At 34.7% G+C, this 14,501-nt stretch overlaps 1 protein-coding gene across 1 annotated transcript in view; it reads right to left on the bottom strand.

The window, feature by feature from the left end:
* Positions 1-14,501, bottom strand: part of DOCK7 (dedicator of cytokinesis 7) — a 229,483-nt gene that overhangs the window by 165,457 nt on the left and 49,525 nt on the right. The window contains exons 9-12 of the mRNA XM_012639329.1: positions 14,338-14,487; positions 7,167-7,247; positions 5,296-5,461; positions 181-323 (exon numbers count right to left, since the gene is read on the bottom strand). Of these exons, the coding sequence (XP_012494783.1) occupies positions 181-323; positions 5,296-5,461; positions 7,167-7,247; positions 14,338-14,487 (540 nt within the window). The remainder of the gene's footprint in view (positions 1-180; positions 324-5,295; positions 5,462-7,166; positions 7,248-14,337; positions 14,488-14,501) is intronic.

Here is a 14,501-nt window from a genome sequence, read left to right as displayed (position 1 = left end):
ATTATTTTCTACTCTTATAAGTTGTTATTTTTATTATTCTTTTTCTTGTTATTTGTAATTTTTTTTAAATTTCTTGAAATCACATTCATGTACAGGTACAGTACAATTACTACTTTTCTGAAACTAAAAGACACTTGTGTACAAACATTCCCCCAGAATTCCTACATGTCAGAACAATACCTGCTTAAAGAAATTAGTCACTGTGAGAGTAGCTGGTCGAAAGCTGGTCAAGTTACAAGCATCATCTCCACTTGTTGTCCTTTCAAGTGATCGTCTGCCAACAATACTAGAATTCCTCCTCTCTGACCAAGACCCTTTTCGTTCTACCAAGGAAAAATATATATGTATCTTCATTTTCATAAAATTTAAATTTTGTTTTAAAGAAGTTTTCCAGACATAGGGAAGAATCCAATAAGTTAAAAATAATCCACTCACCATACTGATTTGATTATAGTAGAAGAATTTCACTTCCGTAGAGATCAGTAAGAACACACTATACCTAAATCTTCTGGTTCTCTTTTTACCACATCACTAGTGTAAAAATAAATTTCTAGTACACAAAGATTTACGTTTATGACCAAAGATGAGCTACAACGGTTACAGAGGAACTACGCATTTACAACAAAATATTCACCACAATGGGAATTTTAGTCACCATATAATGGTCCCTCAGTCTTAGCACTTGAGTTTGAAACAGAATCATCAGATAAGTTGCATTCAAAGTATCTGTACGATAATCCTATTATTTAAAACCAATAGTACAATTAGATTGAGTACCAATAGCACAATTAGATTAGATTGAATTAATAAGGAAATAGAAGACTTGAACAAAATTATAAAAAACTAGATGTAATAGACATTTATACTACAACACACTAAGCAAGAACAGAATACACATTCTTCTCAAGCACTTAGAGAACATTCACCCAAGACAGTCTATATACTATGCCATAACAGAAGATATAATAAATTTGAAAAGATTAAAAATCATATAATATGTATTTTCTAAGAACAGTGGAATTAAACTATAAATCACTAACAGAAGAAAATTCAGGGAATTTACAAATATTTGCAAGTGTAATAGCACATTTCTAAATAGCTAATGGGAAAAGGATGAATTAACAAGACAAAGTAGAAAATATTTAGGAGGTATGAAAATGAAAATACAATATATCAAAACATTGCTAAAGCACTGCTCAGAGGAAAATTTATAGCTAGCTATAAATGCCATTAAAAAGAAATATCTCAAATCAGTAATGTAACTTCGTACCTCAAGAAACTACAAAAGAAGAGAAACTAAATCCAAAGCAAGCAAAAGGATACAAAAAAGACAATAGCAGAGTGGAAATGGTGAAATAGAAACTATAAAAACAATAGAGAAAAATCAATGAAACCAAAAATTGTTTCTTTCTTCAAAAAGATAAAATTGACAAACCTTTAGCTAAACAGATGAAGAAAAAAATAGAAAAGACTCAACTTACTAAAATCAGGAATGAAAGAAGGAATATCACTACAGACCTTACAGATAAAAAGCATTATATAGCAATACTATGAACAACTGTATGTCAACACTTAGATTAGATAACCTATACGAAATGGACAAATTTCTAGAATGATACATAGTACTAAAACCAACTCAGATGAAAGACAAAATCTGAACGGACCTAAAACAAGAGATAGAATTAGTAATGAAAAAACTTACCACTAAGAAAAGACCAGGTCAAGACAGCTTCACTGGTGAATTCTTCCAAACTTTCAAAGAATTAATACCAGTCCTTCAAAAACTCTTCCAAAAAACAGAAGGAACACTTCACAACTCATTCTATGAGGCCAGTATTACCCTGATACCAAAACCAGACAGAGGCATCAAAAGAAAGAAAAACTGCAGACCAATTTACCTTATGAAAAATCCTAAACAAAATACTAGCCAACAGACTCCAACAACACATAAAAAAGATTATATGCCAAGACAAAGTAGTACTCTTCCAAGGAATTTAAGATTAATTTAACATCCCCAAACCAATCAATCAACGCAATGCACCACATTAAAAGTATGCAATATAAAAACACACAAAATCACTTTCATAGGGGCAGAAAAAGTATTTTGCAAAATCCAACAGCCTCTCATGATAAAAACACTAAAAAAATTAGGAACAGAATGGAACATCCCCAATCTACTGAAGTACATCTATGAAAAACCTACAGCAAACATCATACTTTATGGAAAAATACTGAATGAACTTGCCCTAAGGTCAGGAACAAGACAAGGATATCCACTTCTATTTAACATTGTACAGGAAGATCAAGCCAAGCAATTAGAAAAGAAAAAGAAATAAAAGGCATCCAGATTGGAAAAGAAAGTAAACCTATTTTTATTTGCAGATGATACAATCCTATATACAGAAAATCCTAACAAATCTGGGGAAAAAACAAACAACAATTGGAATTCATAAATTCAAAAAGTTCTCATACTACAAGATCAATATAAAAAAGTCAATTGTACTTCTTCTCATTAAAAATGGACATTCTGAAAATGAAATTAAGAAAACAATTCCATTTCAAATAGTATCAAAAAACAATAAAATACTTGGGCATAAATTTAACAAGAGAAGGACAAGACTTGTACACTACTACAAAACATTGTTTAAAAAAATTGAAAACTATCTAAATAAATGAAAAAAATCCCATGTTCATGGATTTGAAGACTTAATACTGTTAAGATGGCAGTAATCTATAAATTGACAGATTTAATGCAATCTCTATCAAAATCCCAGCTGCTGCTGTGCAGAAATTGACAGCTGATCCTAAATTTCATATGTAAATAAAAGGAACCCAATAGCCAAAACAATCTTGAAGAAAGATAAAGTTGGAGGACTCATTCTTCTCAATTTCAAACCTTACTGTAAAGCCAAAGTAATATAGTATAGCACTGGCATAATAAGGTTGCACATACAGATCAATGGAATAGAATTGACAGTCCATAAATAAACCCATACATCTATGGTCATTTGATTTTCAACAAGGGTGCTAAGATCATTCAATGGGGAAAGAATAGCCTTTGTGACAAATCGTGCTGGGACAACCAGATATCCACATACAGATCAAGTTGGACCCCTACTTCACATCACAGTACAAAAATTAACTCAAAATCGATTATAAACATAAATGTTGGAGCTAAAACTATAAAACTCTTAAAACATATAAGTAAATCTTGATCTTGGGTTAGATAATGGTTTCTTAGATATGACACCAAAAGCACAGTGACAAAAAATATATAGAAAAATTGACTTCATCAAAATTTAAAACTTCTGTGCTAAAACAATACCGTCAAGAAAAGAGAACTCACAGACTTGGAGAAAACATTTGCTAATCATACATTAGATAAGGAATTTGCATCCAGAACATACAAAGAACTCTTACAACTCAGTGATAAGAAGATGAAAAACCCATTTAAAAATTAGGCATCAACAATAAAAAAAAGACCAAAAACGCTATTAAAAAATGGTCGAAGGATAGGAATAACTAGTCCTTCAAAGAAGTTACACGAATAGCCAATACACACAAAATGATGCTTAACATTATTAGCTATCAGGGACAGGCAAATCCAAAGTACAGTGAGATACCACTTCACCTGCAGTAGGACAGCTATTATCAAAGGACAGATAACAACAAGTGTTGGCAAAGATATAGAGAAATTGGAACCTTCATACAACGCTAAGCAGGGTTTCTGAAAGTGCAGAAGAGTTGGAAAATAGCTTTGCAGTTCCTCAAAAGAATGAATATAGAATTGTCATATGATCCAGCAATTTCACTCCTAGGTATACATCCAAGAGAAATAAAAGAATATGTCCATACAAAAGCTTGTACATGAATGTTCATTGCAGCATTATTCATAATAACCAAAATGTGGAAAAAACTAAAACTGATGAATAGATAAATAAAATATGGCATATAAATATAATGGACTGTCAATAAAAAGAAGCCATATACTGATACATGATATATAACTTGGATTAACCATGAAAACATAATGCTAAATGAAAGAAGCTAGCCATAAAAGACCACATAATGTAAAATTCCGTTTGTATGAAATGTCCAGCATACGGAAATCGATAGAGACAGAAAAAATAGTAGTTGTTTAGGGCTAAGTTTGTAGATTTTGTGAGAATGAGGAGCGACTACTGCTAACAGGTATAAAAAAAAGTGTTCCAAAATTAGACTGTGGTGGTGGTTGCAGAACCCTGTGAATATATCATAAAAACGATGTGCAGTAAGTCCCCACTTAACATCATCAATGTGTTCTTAGAAAAAGTGACTTTAAGGGAAACGACATATAATAAAACTGATTTTACCATATGCCAATTGATATAAACAAGATTTAAGTTACTATGGCACATTTCTGGTCACAAAAATAACAGTAAACTTCTAAATAAAGACCCAAACACTTCTTATATTAAACATTGAAATAAATGTAAGCTATACATACATTTAAGATTACTAAAAGCAAGTAAAATAATTATTTGCCCAATTTTTGGCGAATTAGTGAATGTGAGCATAGTGGTGGAAGGTTAAATCGAGGAATGTTTGCAAAGCAAAAATTATAAGGAGCACCTCCTACCACTACACAGTTTGAAAACAAGCAATAACAAATATGGTGAGATGAGCACTTTATACCACATTGTTTATTGTCATGCATTTGTATATGATTATATACTTTATGAATTTTTATTTGTTAATAATTTGTATTCATTCATTCACTTTCCAATTTATTGCTTGATGCTTATTCCAGTTCAGGGTCATGGGTGGCCAGAGACTAACCCAGAGGCTCAGGGTGCAAAGCAGGAACCAATTCTGGACAGGACTCACACACACAACCACACTCACTCAGATTGGGACAATTTGGACATGCCAATTAACCTAATATGTACATGTTGGGAATGGGAGAGGAAACCAGAGTACCCAAAGAAAACTCAAACAAACACAGGGAGAATGTGCGAACTCTCTACAGATGGTGGCCCAGAATTGGAGTCAATTTTTTTCTCATCAATGTTGTAACAAAACAATGTTTAACAAAACAATGTTATTCAAGGACCTGCTGTATTGCACGCTGTAAATGGGTGAATTGTATGGTATGTGAATTATATCTTAATAATGGTGTTAAATGAAAAAGAGGGCAAAAATGGAAAATCCTTTTTATGCAATATCACATTGCAGATTTCACAAATAAAACAAGCCTATGTGAGGAAAAAGAAAAAAAGTATACACTCAGAAATATTTTATATAAAACATTCTTACCTCCAGTACTGATTTCTACTTCTGTAGAATCTCTTTCCAGACTCCCAGCACTGCTAACAATATTCATTAAATGGATCGCAGTCCAAGCAAAAGGCATGCGATATTTCCCAAGTCTTTGGCAAAACTGATCAGCTTGACTTTTCAGCTTCTCCAATTTTTCCTTATTCTGTAAACCAGAACTTTATACGTTATATGATTATACTTGAAAGCAATGAATTAAAGGCATTTCATACTATATAAAGGACAGGTTAAGAATTCTCATTTCTCAGCAAAGACAGAAAAACTACCAGTACCTTTCAGAGATCAAGTAACAATGTATTATCTAAACCACTGAACAAACCCAACACATTCTGCAAATGTATGTATAGAGTAAGTCTTTAAAACTTGTTTGTGATTATGTTATTCTTTGGAGAAAAGAAAGGAGAGCAAGTGCCAAACATGTATTATGTGTTCCAAGTATTATTTTTGGAAAGGAGGCATACCACGGTCTAGTTAGCAACTGGTAACTACAAAATATTATGTTATGATTTGTTAAATTTTTTACTCTGTAAAAGGTGGAAGCAACTGAGCCAATTTGAAATAGTCCCTAACTCATAATAATGATAAGGTGGTGGTGGAGGGTGGGCACAAATAAGCCAATGATAAATAAGCTAGGAACTGTAATAAAAGAAGCAAAGAAAAAAGTATTATAAAAGGATTACACCCGGAAAAAAAATAGCCTAAATAGTACATGATCTCAAGGACATCTTGAGGCTGGCTCAACTTTTAGGCTACTCCTGAAATAAACACTAAGGTGGCCTGAAACAGCCAACGAACACTCTAAGACTGAAAACCTATACCACCTCTTTCACATACTCTTTGCAAATAGGATGTTGGTGAAGTATATTCTAATAACAATGTCCTACCTTGGGACTCAGGGTTGGGAAAATATGGAACGATAGTTAAATGGTAGCACTGTTTATATCTATTATACCTCCAAAATAGATTCTTGCTTAAAGAGCCTACATATTAAGTATATTTAATTCTATCAATCTACGTAAATATATAAGTAAAGAGTGGAATAAGCTGCTAGCATACTTACGAGTTCCATCTCACGGAACAAATTTAATTTGTAAAATGACAACCTGGGGAAAGCCAGACTACTGTTACTTTAATTCTGAGTTCAACCAGATAGCCAAGGATCAGAAAAGAATATCATGTGCTCAGATCTACCTATATTAGCAGAAAAAGCTCAATTCTTGTTCTGAATCTCAGGAAAATAGAAAGCTAAACATATTCTAGATTTCGGTAGATTGTTCAGTATTCCTCAAGCATACCATTCCTGGCAGTTTCAGTATTAAATCTTGTCAAAGATCCAAAGATCACCTGTATTCTGGTAGCTAATTCAGGGTAACTGAAATTTGATATCAATTATTCAATTCTTTTGCATTTATAAGTTTATTCAAATTCTAGAAATTAGTCACCTGATACAAAATAGACTGTATTTTCTATTTTGACAATATCCCTTAATTATCTGCAGCCACATGAAAGCCAAGAATACTTGTTTTGCTAGAAAAAGTTCTATCAATATCACTATTTTATAAATAAAGAAAATTTTTAATTATTTAGGAGTTAAACTGACTTAACTTAGTTCTCTCCAAGAAAAAAAAATTTTAAGAATCAGTTAGTTTTGAGATAGGGGAGATTTTAAGGACTAGAATAGCACATGACACAAACTAGATGGCAAAGGAAATAAAGAAAAAAATAAGATAGGAAGTAGGCCAACAGAAAAAAAATGAATTAGTAATAAAATTCTTTAATATGCTTTGTATAGTATTCTCCCAAATTACAATGGTAATAATGTGGGGGAAATAAGAGGCATGACATTCTACCTTGGTGGCATCTGCTTCTTTGAAAATCATATATGGTTCTGCACACTCTCCAATATCTCCTTGTTGTAGAACTTTTTCTAGCTGTCAAAGGCAAAAAAATAAAGACTAATTAAGCATTAAAAAGTCAGCCTGAACTGCAAGGATGGTTCGATATACAAAAAGCAATGTAGGCCAGGTGCAGTGGCTCATGCCTGTAATCCTAGCACCCTGGGAGGCCAAGGCAGGAGGATTGCTTGAGATTAGGAGTTTGAGGTTGCAGTGAGCTATGACACCATTGTACTCTAGCTGGGGTGACAGAGCAAGACCCTGTCTCACAAAAAAAAAAAAAAAAAGCAATATAATACATCACACTTACAGATTGACAGAAAACAAAAAACACACGATCATCTCAATTGATGTAGAACAAACATTGGAAACTACCCTCAACATAATAAAGGCCATATAAGAGAAGCCTATAGCCAATATCCTACTCAAAGGTGAAATACTAAAAGTTTTTCCTCTAAGATTAAGAACAAAAAAAGGATGCCCACTTTAACCACTTCTTCTTCTTCTTTTTTTTTATGTTTTTTAGGCCAGGTCTTACTCTGTCTCCCAGGTTGGCGTGCAGTGGCATGATCATAGCTCACTGCAACCTCAAACTCCTGGGGCTCAAGTGATCCTCCTGCCCCAGCTTCCGGAGTAACTTGGACTACAGGTGTGCGCCACCATGATAGGCAAATTTATTCTTTTTTTTGTAGAGATGGGTCTCACTCTTGCTCAGACTGGTCTTTTCTTTTTTTTTTTTTTGGTATTCACATTCCATGTTATTAATACAGTGTTTTACTTAAAAACAGGTTCATTGTTTCTTAAAGGTGATAGACTGGTCTTAAACTCCTAGCCTCAAGCAATTCTCCTGCTTTGGTCTCCCAAAGTGCTAGGATTATAGGCATGAGCCACCACACCTGGCCTACATTAGCCACTTCTATTCAAAATAGCACTAAATGTCCAAGCCAGAACAATTAGGCAAGAAAAAGAAATAAAAGCATCTGAATTGGAAAGAAGTAAAATTATCTCTGCAGATGACAGGATCTTTTACGTGGAAGAATCCAAAGATTCAACAAAAAAATCGTTAGAATAAATAATTCAAGAAAGTTATAGTATACAAAATCCACATACTAACAAGGAGGAATCCAAAAAGAAAATTAAAAAGATAAATCCTTTTAATTTTGGTAGGAATGTAAAATGATACAATTCAATAAATATACCAGAAACAAAATAAAATTAATGAAATTAAAATGTAAAATAAAATAAAATCTGATGATAGCAAGTGTTAAGGAAGTGGAGCAATTAAAATTCTCAAACACTGCTAATGGGAGTTAAACTCTACTAACCATTTTGGAAAACTGGCTGTTTCTACTAAAACTGAAGACATAAATACCTTCTGTTGCAGTAATTCAACCTCTATATATACCCAATAGAAATGCAAACACATTTGTTCCAAAAGTCATGTACAAGAATGTTTGTAGCAGCATTATCTGTAACAGCCCAAAGCAGTATAGACATTATACTGAAAGAAGCCAGGCACAAACTATGTACATATTATACCACTGCATTCATATGAAATTCAAGAAGAGGAAAAGCTAAATGACGGTAATGGAAGTTGGAATATTAGTTATCTGATGGAAGGGAGGAGTAGTCACTATAAAGAGAAAACAAGAGAACCCTCCAGGTTGATGGAAATACCGTGTAGCGTTGAGTTACCCTGTAGTGGTTACCCTGATGAATACACGTGTAAGAATCCATCAAGCTGTTTATCCCAGATATATATACTGTATAGATCTCATTGTATTTTATATTTTAATTTTTAAAAATTGATAAATACCAAGTATGAATAACTGAACCTCTTATTCACTGCTGATGGGAATGCAACTATCACAGGTACTTTGGAAACCTGTTTGGCAGCATCTACCAAAGCAGACACACAAACATCCTATGACTTAGCAATTCTACTCCTAGGAATATACTAAACAGAAATTAGTACAAATGTCAGTTTCCTAATGGACTGGAAATGTTCACAGAATTACCAAAAAAGCCACAAACTTAAATGAACCAAAATGTCCATCAGCAGCAAGATGGATAAATTGTGACAAATTCACACAATAAAATACTACAAGGCAATGAAAATGAATTTTAAAACTGCTGCATACAACATGGGTTAATCAAACAATCATATTGAGTAGAAAAAAAGGAAGACAAAAAAATACAATCCTGTTTGATCCTATTAATATAGTGTTCAAAAACAGGCAAAAATTGTGAAAGAGGGAGGGAACAGTGAATGGAATGGGTCACGGTGGTTTCTGGAATTCTGCTAAGTCAGTTTGTTTGTTTGTTTGAGACAGGGTCTTGCTCTGTTCCCTGGGCTGGAGTGCAGTGGTGCCATCATAGCTCACTGCCACCTAAACTCCTGAGCTCAAGGGATCCTCTTGCCTCAGCATCCTGAGTAGCTGGGACTACATGCATGCACCACCATGCCTGCTAATTTTCTTTCTTTATTTTTATTTTTTTCCTTTTTTTTTTTTTTTGTTATTTCAGCATTTTATGGGGGTACAGATGTTTAGGTTATATATGTTGCCCTTGCCTCCCCACTCCCCCCCAAGTCCGAGTTTCAAGGATGCCCATCCCTTGGATGGTGCACATTGCACTCTTTGTGTATGCAAACACCCATCCTCTCCTCCCCCCTCCTCCCTCCCCCTGCCCGACATCCAATAGGTGTTATTCTTATATGTACACTTATGTGTTGATCAGTTAATACCAATCTGATGGTGAGTACATGTGGTGCTTATTTTTCCATTCTTGGGATACTTCACTTAGTAAAATGCATTCCAACTCTATCCAGGAGTATACAAGAGGTGCTATATCACCATTGTTTCTTAAAGCTGAATAGTACTCCATGGTATACATATACCACATTTTATTAATCCACTCATGTATTGATGGACTCTTGGGTTGTTTCCACATCTTTGCAATTGTGAATTGTGCTGCTATAAACATTTGGGTGCAGGTGTCTTTCTTATAGAGTATCACTTGTTCTTTTGGGTAGATGCCCAGTAATGGGATTGCTGGATCAAATGGTACTTCTACTTGTATCTCTTTAAGGTATCTCCATATTGCTTTCCACAGAGATTGCACTAGTTTGCAGTCCCACCAGCAGTGTATGAGTGTTCCTATCTCTCCGCATCCACGCCAACATTTATTGTTTTGGGACTTTTTGATAAAGGCCAGTCTCACTGGAGTTAAGTGATACCTCATTGTGGTTTTGATTTCCATTTCCCTGATGATTAGAGATGTTGAGCATTTTTTCATATGTTTTTTGGCCATTATTCTGTCTTCTTTTGAAAAGTTTCTGTTCATGTCCTTTGCCCACTTTTTGATAGGGTCGTTTGATTTTTTCTTGTTGATTTTCCTGAGTTCTAAGTAGATTCTGGTTATCAGTCCTTATCGGATTTGTAGCATGCAAAAATTTTCTCCCATTCTGTAGGTTGTCTGTTTGCTCTTGTGACAGTTTCTTTGGCTGTGCAGAAGCTTTTTAATTTGATCAGGTCCCATTTATTTATTTTGGTTGTTGCTGTGATTGCCTTTGGGGTCTTCTTCATAAATTCTTTGCCTAGGCCAATGTCTAGAAGAGTATTTCCAACATCTTCCTCTAGAATTCTAATAGTTTCACTCCTTAGGTTTAAATCTGTTACCCAGTGTGAGTTGATTTTTGTGAGAGGTGAAAGGTGTGGATCCAGATTCAGTCTTCTACATGTAGCTATCCAGTTTTCCCAGCACCGTTTATTGAATAAGGATTCTTTTCCCCAGTGTATGTTTTTGTCTGCTTTGTCAAAGATTAGGTGGCTATATGAGGATGGTTTTATATCTGGGTTCTCAGTTCTGTTCCACTGGTCAATGGCTCTATTTTTGTGCCAGTACCAAGCTGTTTTGATTACTACAGCCTTATAATAAATTTTGAAATCTGGTAAGTTGATACCTCCCATTTTGTTTTTATTGCCTAGAATTGTTTTTGCTATGCGGGTTCTTCTCTGGTTCCATATAAGGCGTAAAATGATGTTGGTATTTTAATAAGGATTGCATTGAAATGTAGATCACTTTGGGTAGTATAGACATCTTAACGATGTTGATTCTGAAATTTTCTTTATTTTTTGTAGAGATGGAGTCTCGCTATTGTTCAGGCTGGTCTTTAACTCCTGGCCTCAAGCAATCCTCCTACCTGAGTGCTAGAATTACAGGCTCTCCTAATGTTTTACTTCTTAATCTGGGTGGGTGGTCACATAGTGTGTTCATTTTGGGATAATTAATCAAACTACATACTTATAACTTGTGTTCTTTCTATAATTATGTCATATTTCAATAAAAATTAATTAAAATAACTTTCAGTGAACTTTATTAACATTACCTTACTGTAATCCAAGTTTTTATTCTCTAAAATGGCAGGTACACATAAACAACAACCCAAACATAGTGGTGTAACCCCTTCACATATTTACAGAAAGTAATTATACCAATAAAGAAAGCACAAAAATAAGCAAGGAATTAATAATCCTGACTGAACCAGAACCCTAGCATCCCAGACAGTGATAGACAGAATTACAGATAATAGCACAAATTGTAACCATTCCTTTACACTTCACTTTGCTATATGATACTGCAGTTACTCCCAATAAAGAGACCAAGTGTATATCCCAACTCCCTGAGTTTGTACTCTGTCATGTGACCTGTTGTGGCCAATAGAATGATAGCTGGCATGATATGTCTAAAGACTTGAAAAGCACCTGTGCACCTGGGTCTGCTCTGTGGCACTTCTGCAATCACCATGAGAATATGTCAGGCTACCCTGCTAGAAAAGAAGAGACATACAGAAGAACAACTCTGGCTAAATCAACTGACACACACACACACACACACACACACACACACACACACAGCCAACCTACAGACACTTGAAGGAGCGCAACCATCTCAACCAAGGATAGCCTAGACTGGCTGACCAAGAGACAACTAAGATGCCTGAACTAAATAAATGCTGATTATTGTATCCCACTGGGGTTTTGTCTTTTTGTTCTTATACAGCAATAACTAATACACATACCAAGGAAATTTTTCTCTCAAGAAACAAAATCATCCTGATGGACCATAAGTGATGAAAGAAAATTGTTAAATATATTTCCTTTAAAAAAGTTTTTTTGTTTTTGAGACAGAGTCTTGCTCTGTTGCCCAGGCTATAGTGTAGTGCGGTGTCATCATAGCTAACTGCAACCTCAAACTCCTAGGTTTAAGTGATCCTCCTGCCTCAGCTTCTCAAGTGGCTGGGACTACAGATGTGCACCACTACACTCAGCTAATTTTTCTACTGTTTTCTTTTGTAAAGATGAGGTCTTGCTGTGTTGTTCGGGTTGGTCTCAAACTCCTCCTCAAATGACCCTCCTGTCTCAGCCTCTCAAAGTGCTAAGATTACAGGCATGAACCATGGTGCCCCGGCCTTAAAATTTAAATAACAATTTCATTTGTTCTTTTTTTTTTGAAATTACAGAAAAGTCTTTTTCTACATATATGCATACATTTATATGTACATACATATATATTTTACAGAAGTGGAACCACAGAGTACACATTTTTGTATTAGTTATTTTTCACTAAACATTATATCATGCATACGTTTCTACACCAATAAAAATTCTTCCAAATTGTGATCTTTTTTTTTTTTTGAGACGGAATCTCACTCTGTCACCTGGGCTAGAATGCTGTGGCATCAGCCTAGCTCACAGCAACCTCAAACTCCTGGGCTCAAGCAATTCTCTTGCCTCAGCCCCTAGAGTAGCTGGAGACTACAGGTGCACGCCACCACGCCCAGGTAATTTTTCTGTTTTTAGTAGAGCCAGGGTCTTGCTCTTGTTCAGGCTGGTCTTGAACTCCTGAGCTCAAACAATCTGCCCACCTCGGCCTCCCAGAGTGCCAGGATTATAGGCGTGAGCCACGGCGCCCGGCCCATTTCTAGAATTTTACTTTTTAAGTGAGTTTCTGAAGACCATCGCTACTAAATCATTACTGTTCATTTTAACTAAGATTTATTTTAACCTGAATTCACAGGAATGTATCCACAAATTAGGACATTGTTCCTGTGGGTAAACAGGATTCATTTCATAATCTACTTTATAACCTTATTAAAATGCATTACCTTTTTATGATAATTTTACATAAATAAAGATAAAGTGATTAAGGAATATATTTTAGGCTACTCCCAAGTCAAGGTCAAGGTAAGGTAAATTATTTTTTAAGTTACAGTAAACTAAGTAGCTTAGTAATACTGAGATTTTAGAATTTGTAATCCTTGTTCTTAATTGGCTGACAGTCAAATCATAATGCTTTCTGATATCAATGATTTAGCTTTTGGTATTTACATGATTTAGGAATTGAGTGATAAAATTATAGTAGAGCTACTGTGATGATTAATTTTATGTGTCAAATTTAGCTAAGCAATGATGCCCAGTTGTTTGGTCAAAAACCAGTCTTGATGTTGATGTGAAGGTATTTTTTAGAGATGGTGAATATTTAGAGCAATAGACTTTGAATAAAGCAGATTACTCTCCATTACGTGGATAGGACTCATCCAAGTCCTTATGAGCAAAGACTGAGGTATCCTGAAGGAAGAATTCTCCTCAAGAGTATAACTTAGAAACCCTGACTGAATTTCTGGTCTACTGTCCCATGGAATTCAGAGTCAAGACTGCAACATCAGTTCAACTCTTACCTGGAATTCCAGTCTGCCTGCCTACCCTATAAATTGCAGACTCACCAGCCCCCAGCATTGTATGAGCCAATTTCTTAAAATAAATCAATTTATCTTCCCCATTCCTCCCTCAATATAGATAGGTAAACAGATACATAACAGATAGATATACAGATATATATCTACTATTAGTTTTGTTTCTCTGGAGAACCCTGATTAATATAGCTCCCCCTTCACGAAAAACTGGGTGGCACTCACAGTGAATGTCCAATATTGTGTTAAGGAACATCGAGATGAAAAAAATTAAGTAAAGGCCAAATCCCTGCTCTTGAAAAGTCTACAATATTGATAGACAAGTATATAGGCATTACACAAATAAATGAATATATTTAACATTATTCTCACCTTTATTACAAGAAAAACATCTTGGGAGGGATAAGTGATAGAAAAAATAGCTGATCTGGCCAGGGTGGTTATGGCAGCAGGTGGTATATGTGGACGTAATAATCCTTTCATCTGCTCAGAATTAAGGTCAAAATAAAAGTTTTCTGAAATCTAAAAAATACATA

Source organism: Propithecus coquereli, unplaced genomic scaffold (genome assembly GCF_000956105.1).
Source record: "Propithecus coquereli isolate 6110/MARCELLA unplaced genomic scaffold, Pcoq_1.0 Scaffold14, whole genome shotgun sequence".
Taxonomy (NCBI): domain Eukaryota; kingdom Metazoa; phylum Chordata; class Mammalia; order Primates; family Indriidae; genus Propithecus; species Propithecus coquereli.
This window is presented reverse-complemented; position numbering and strand designations above follow the sequence as displayed.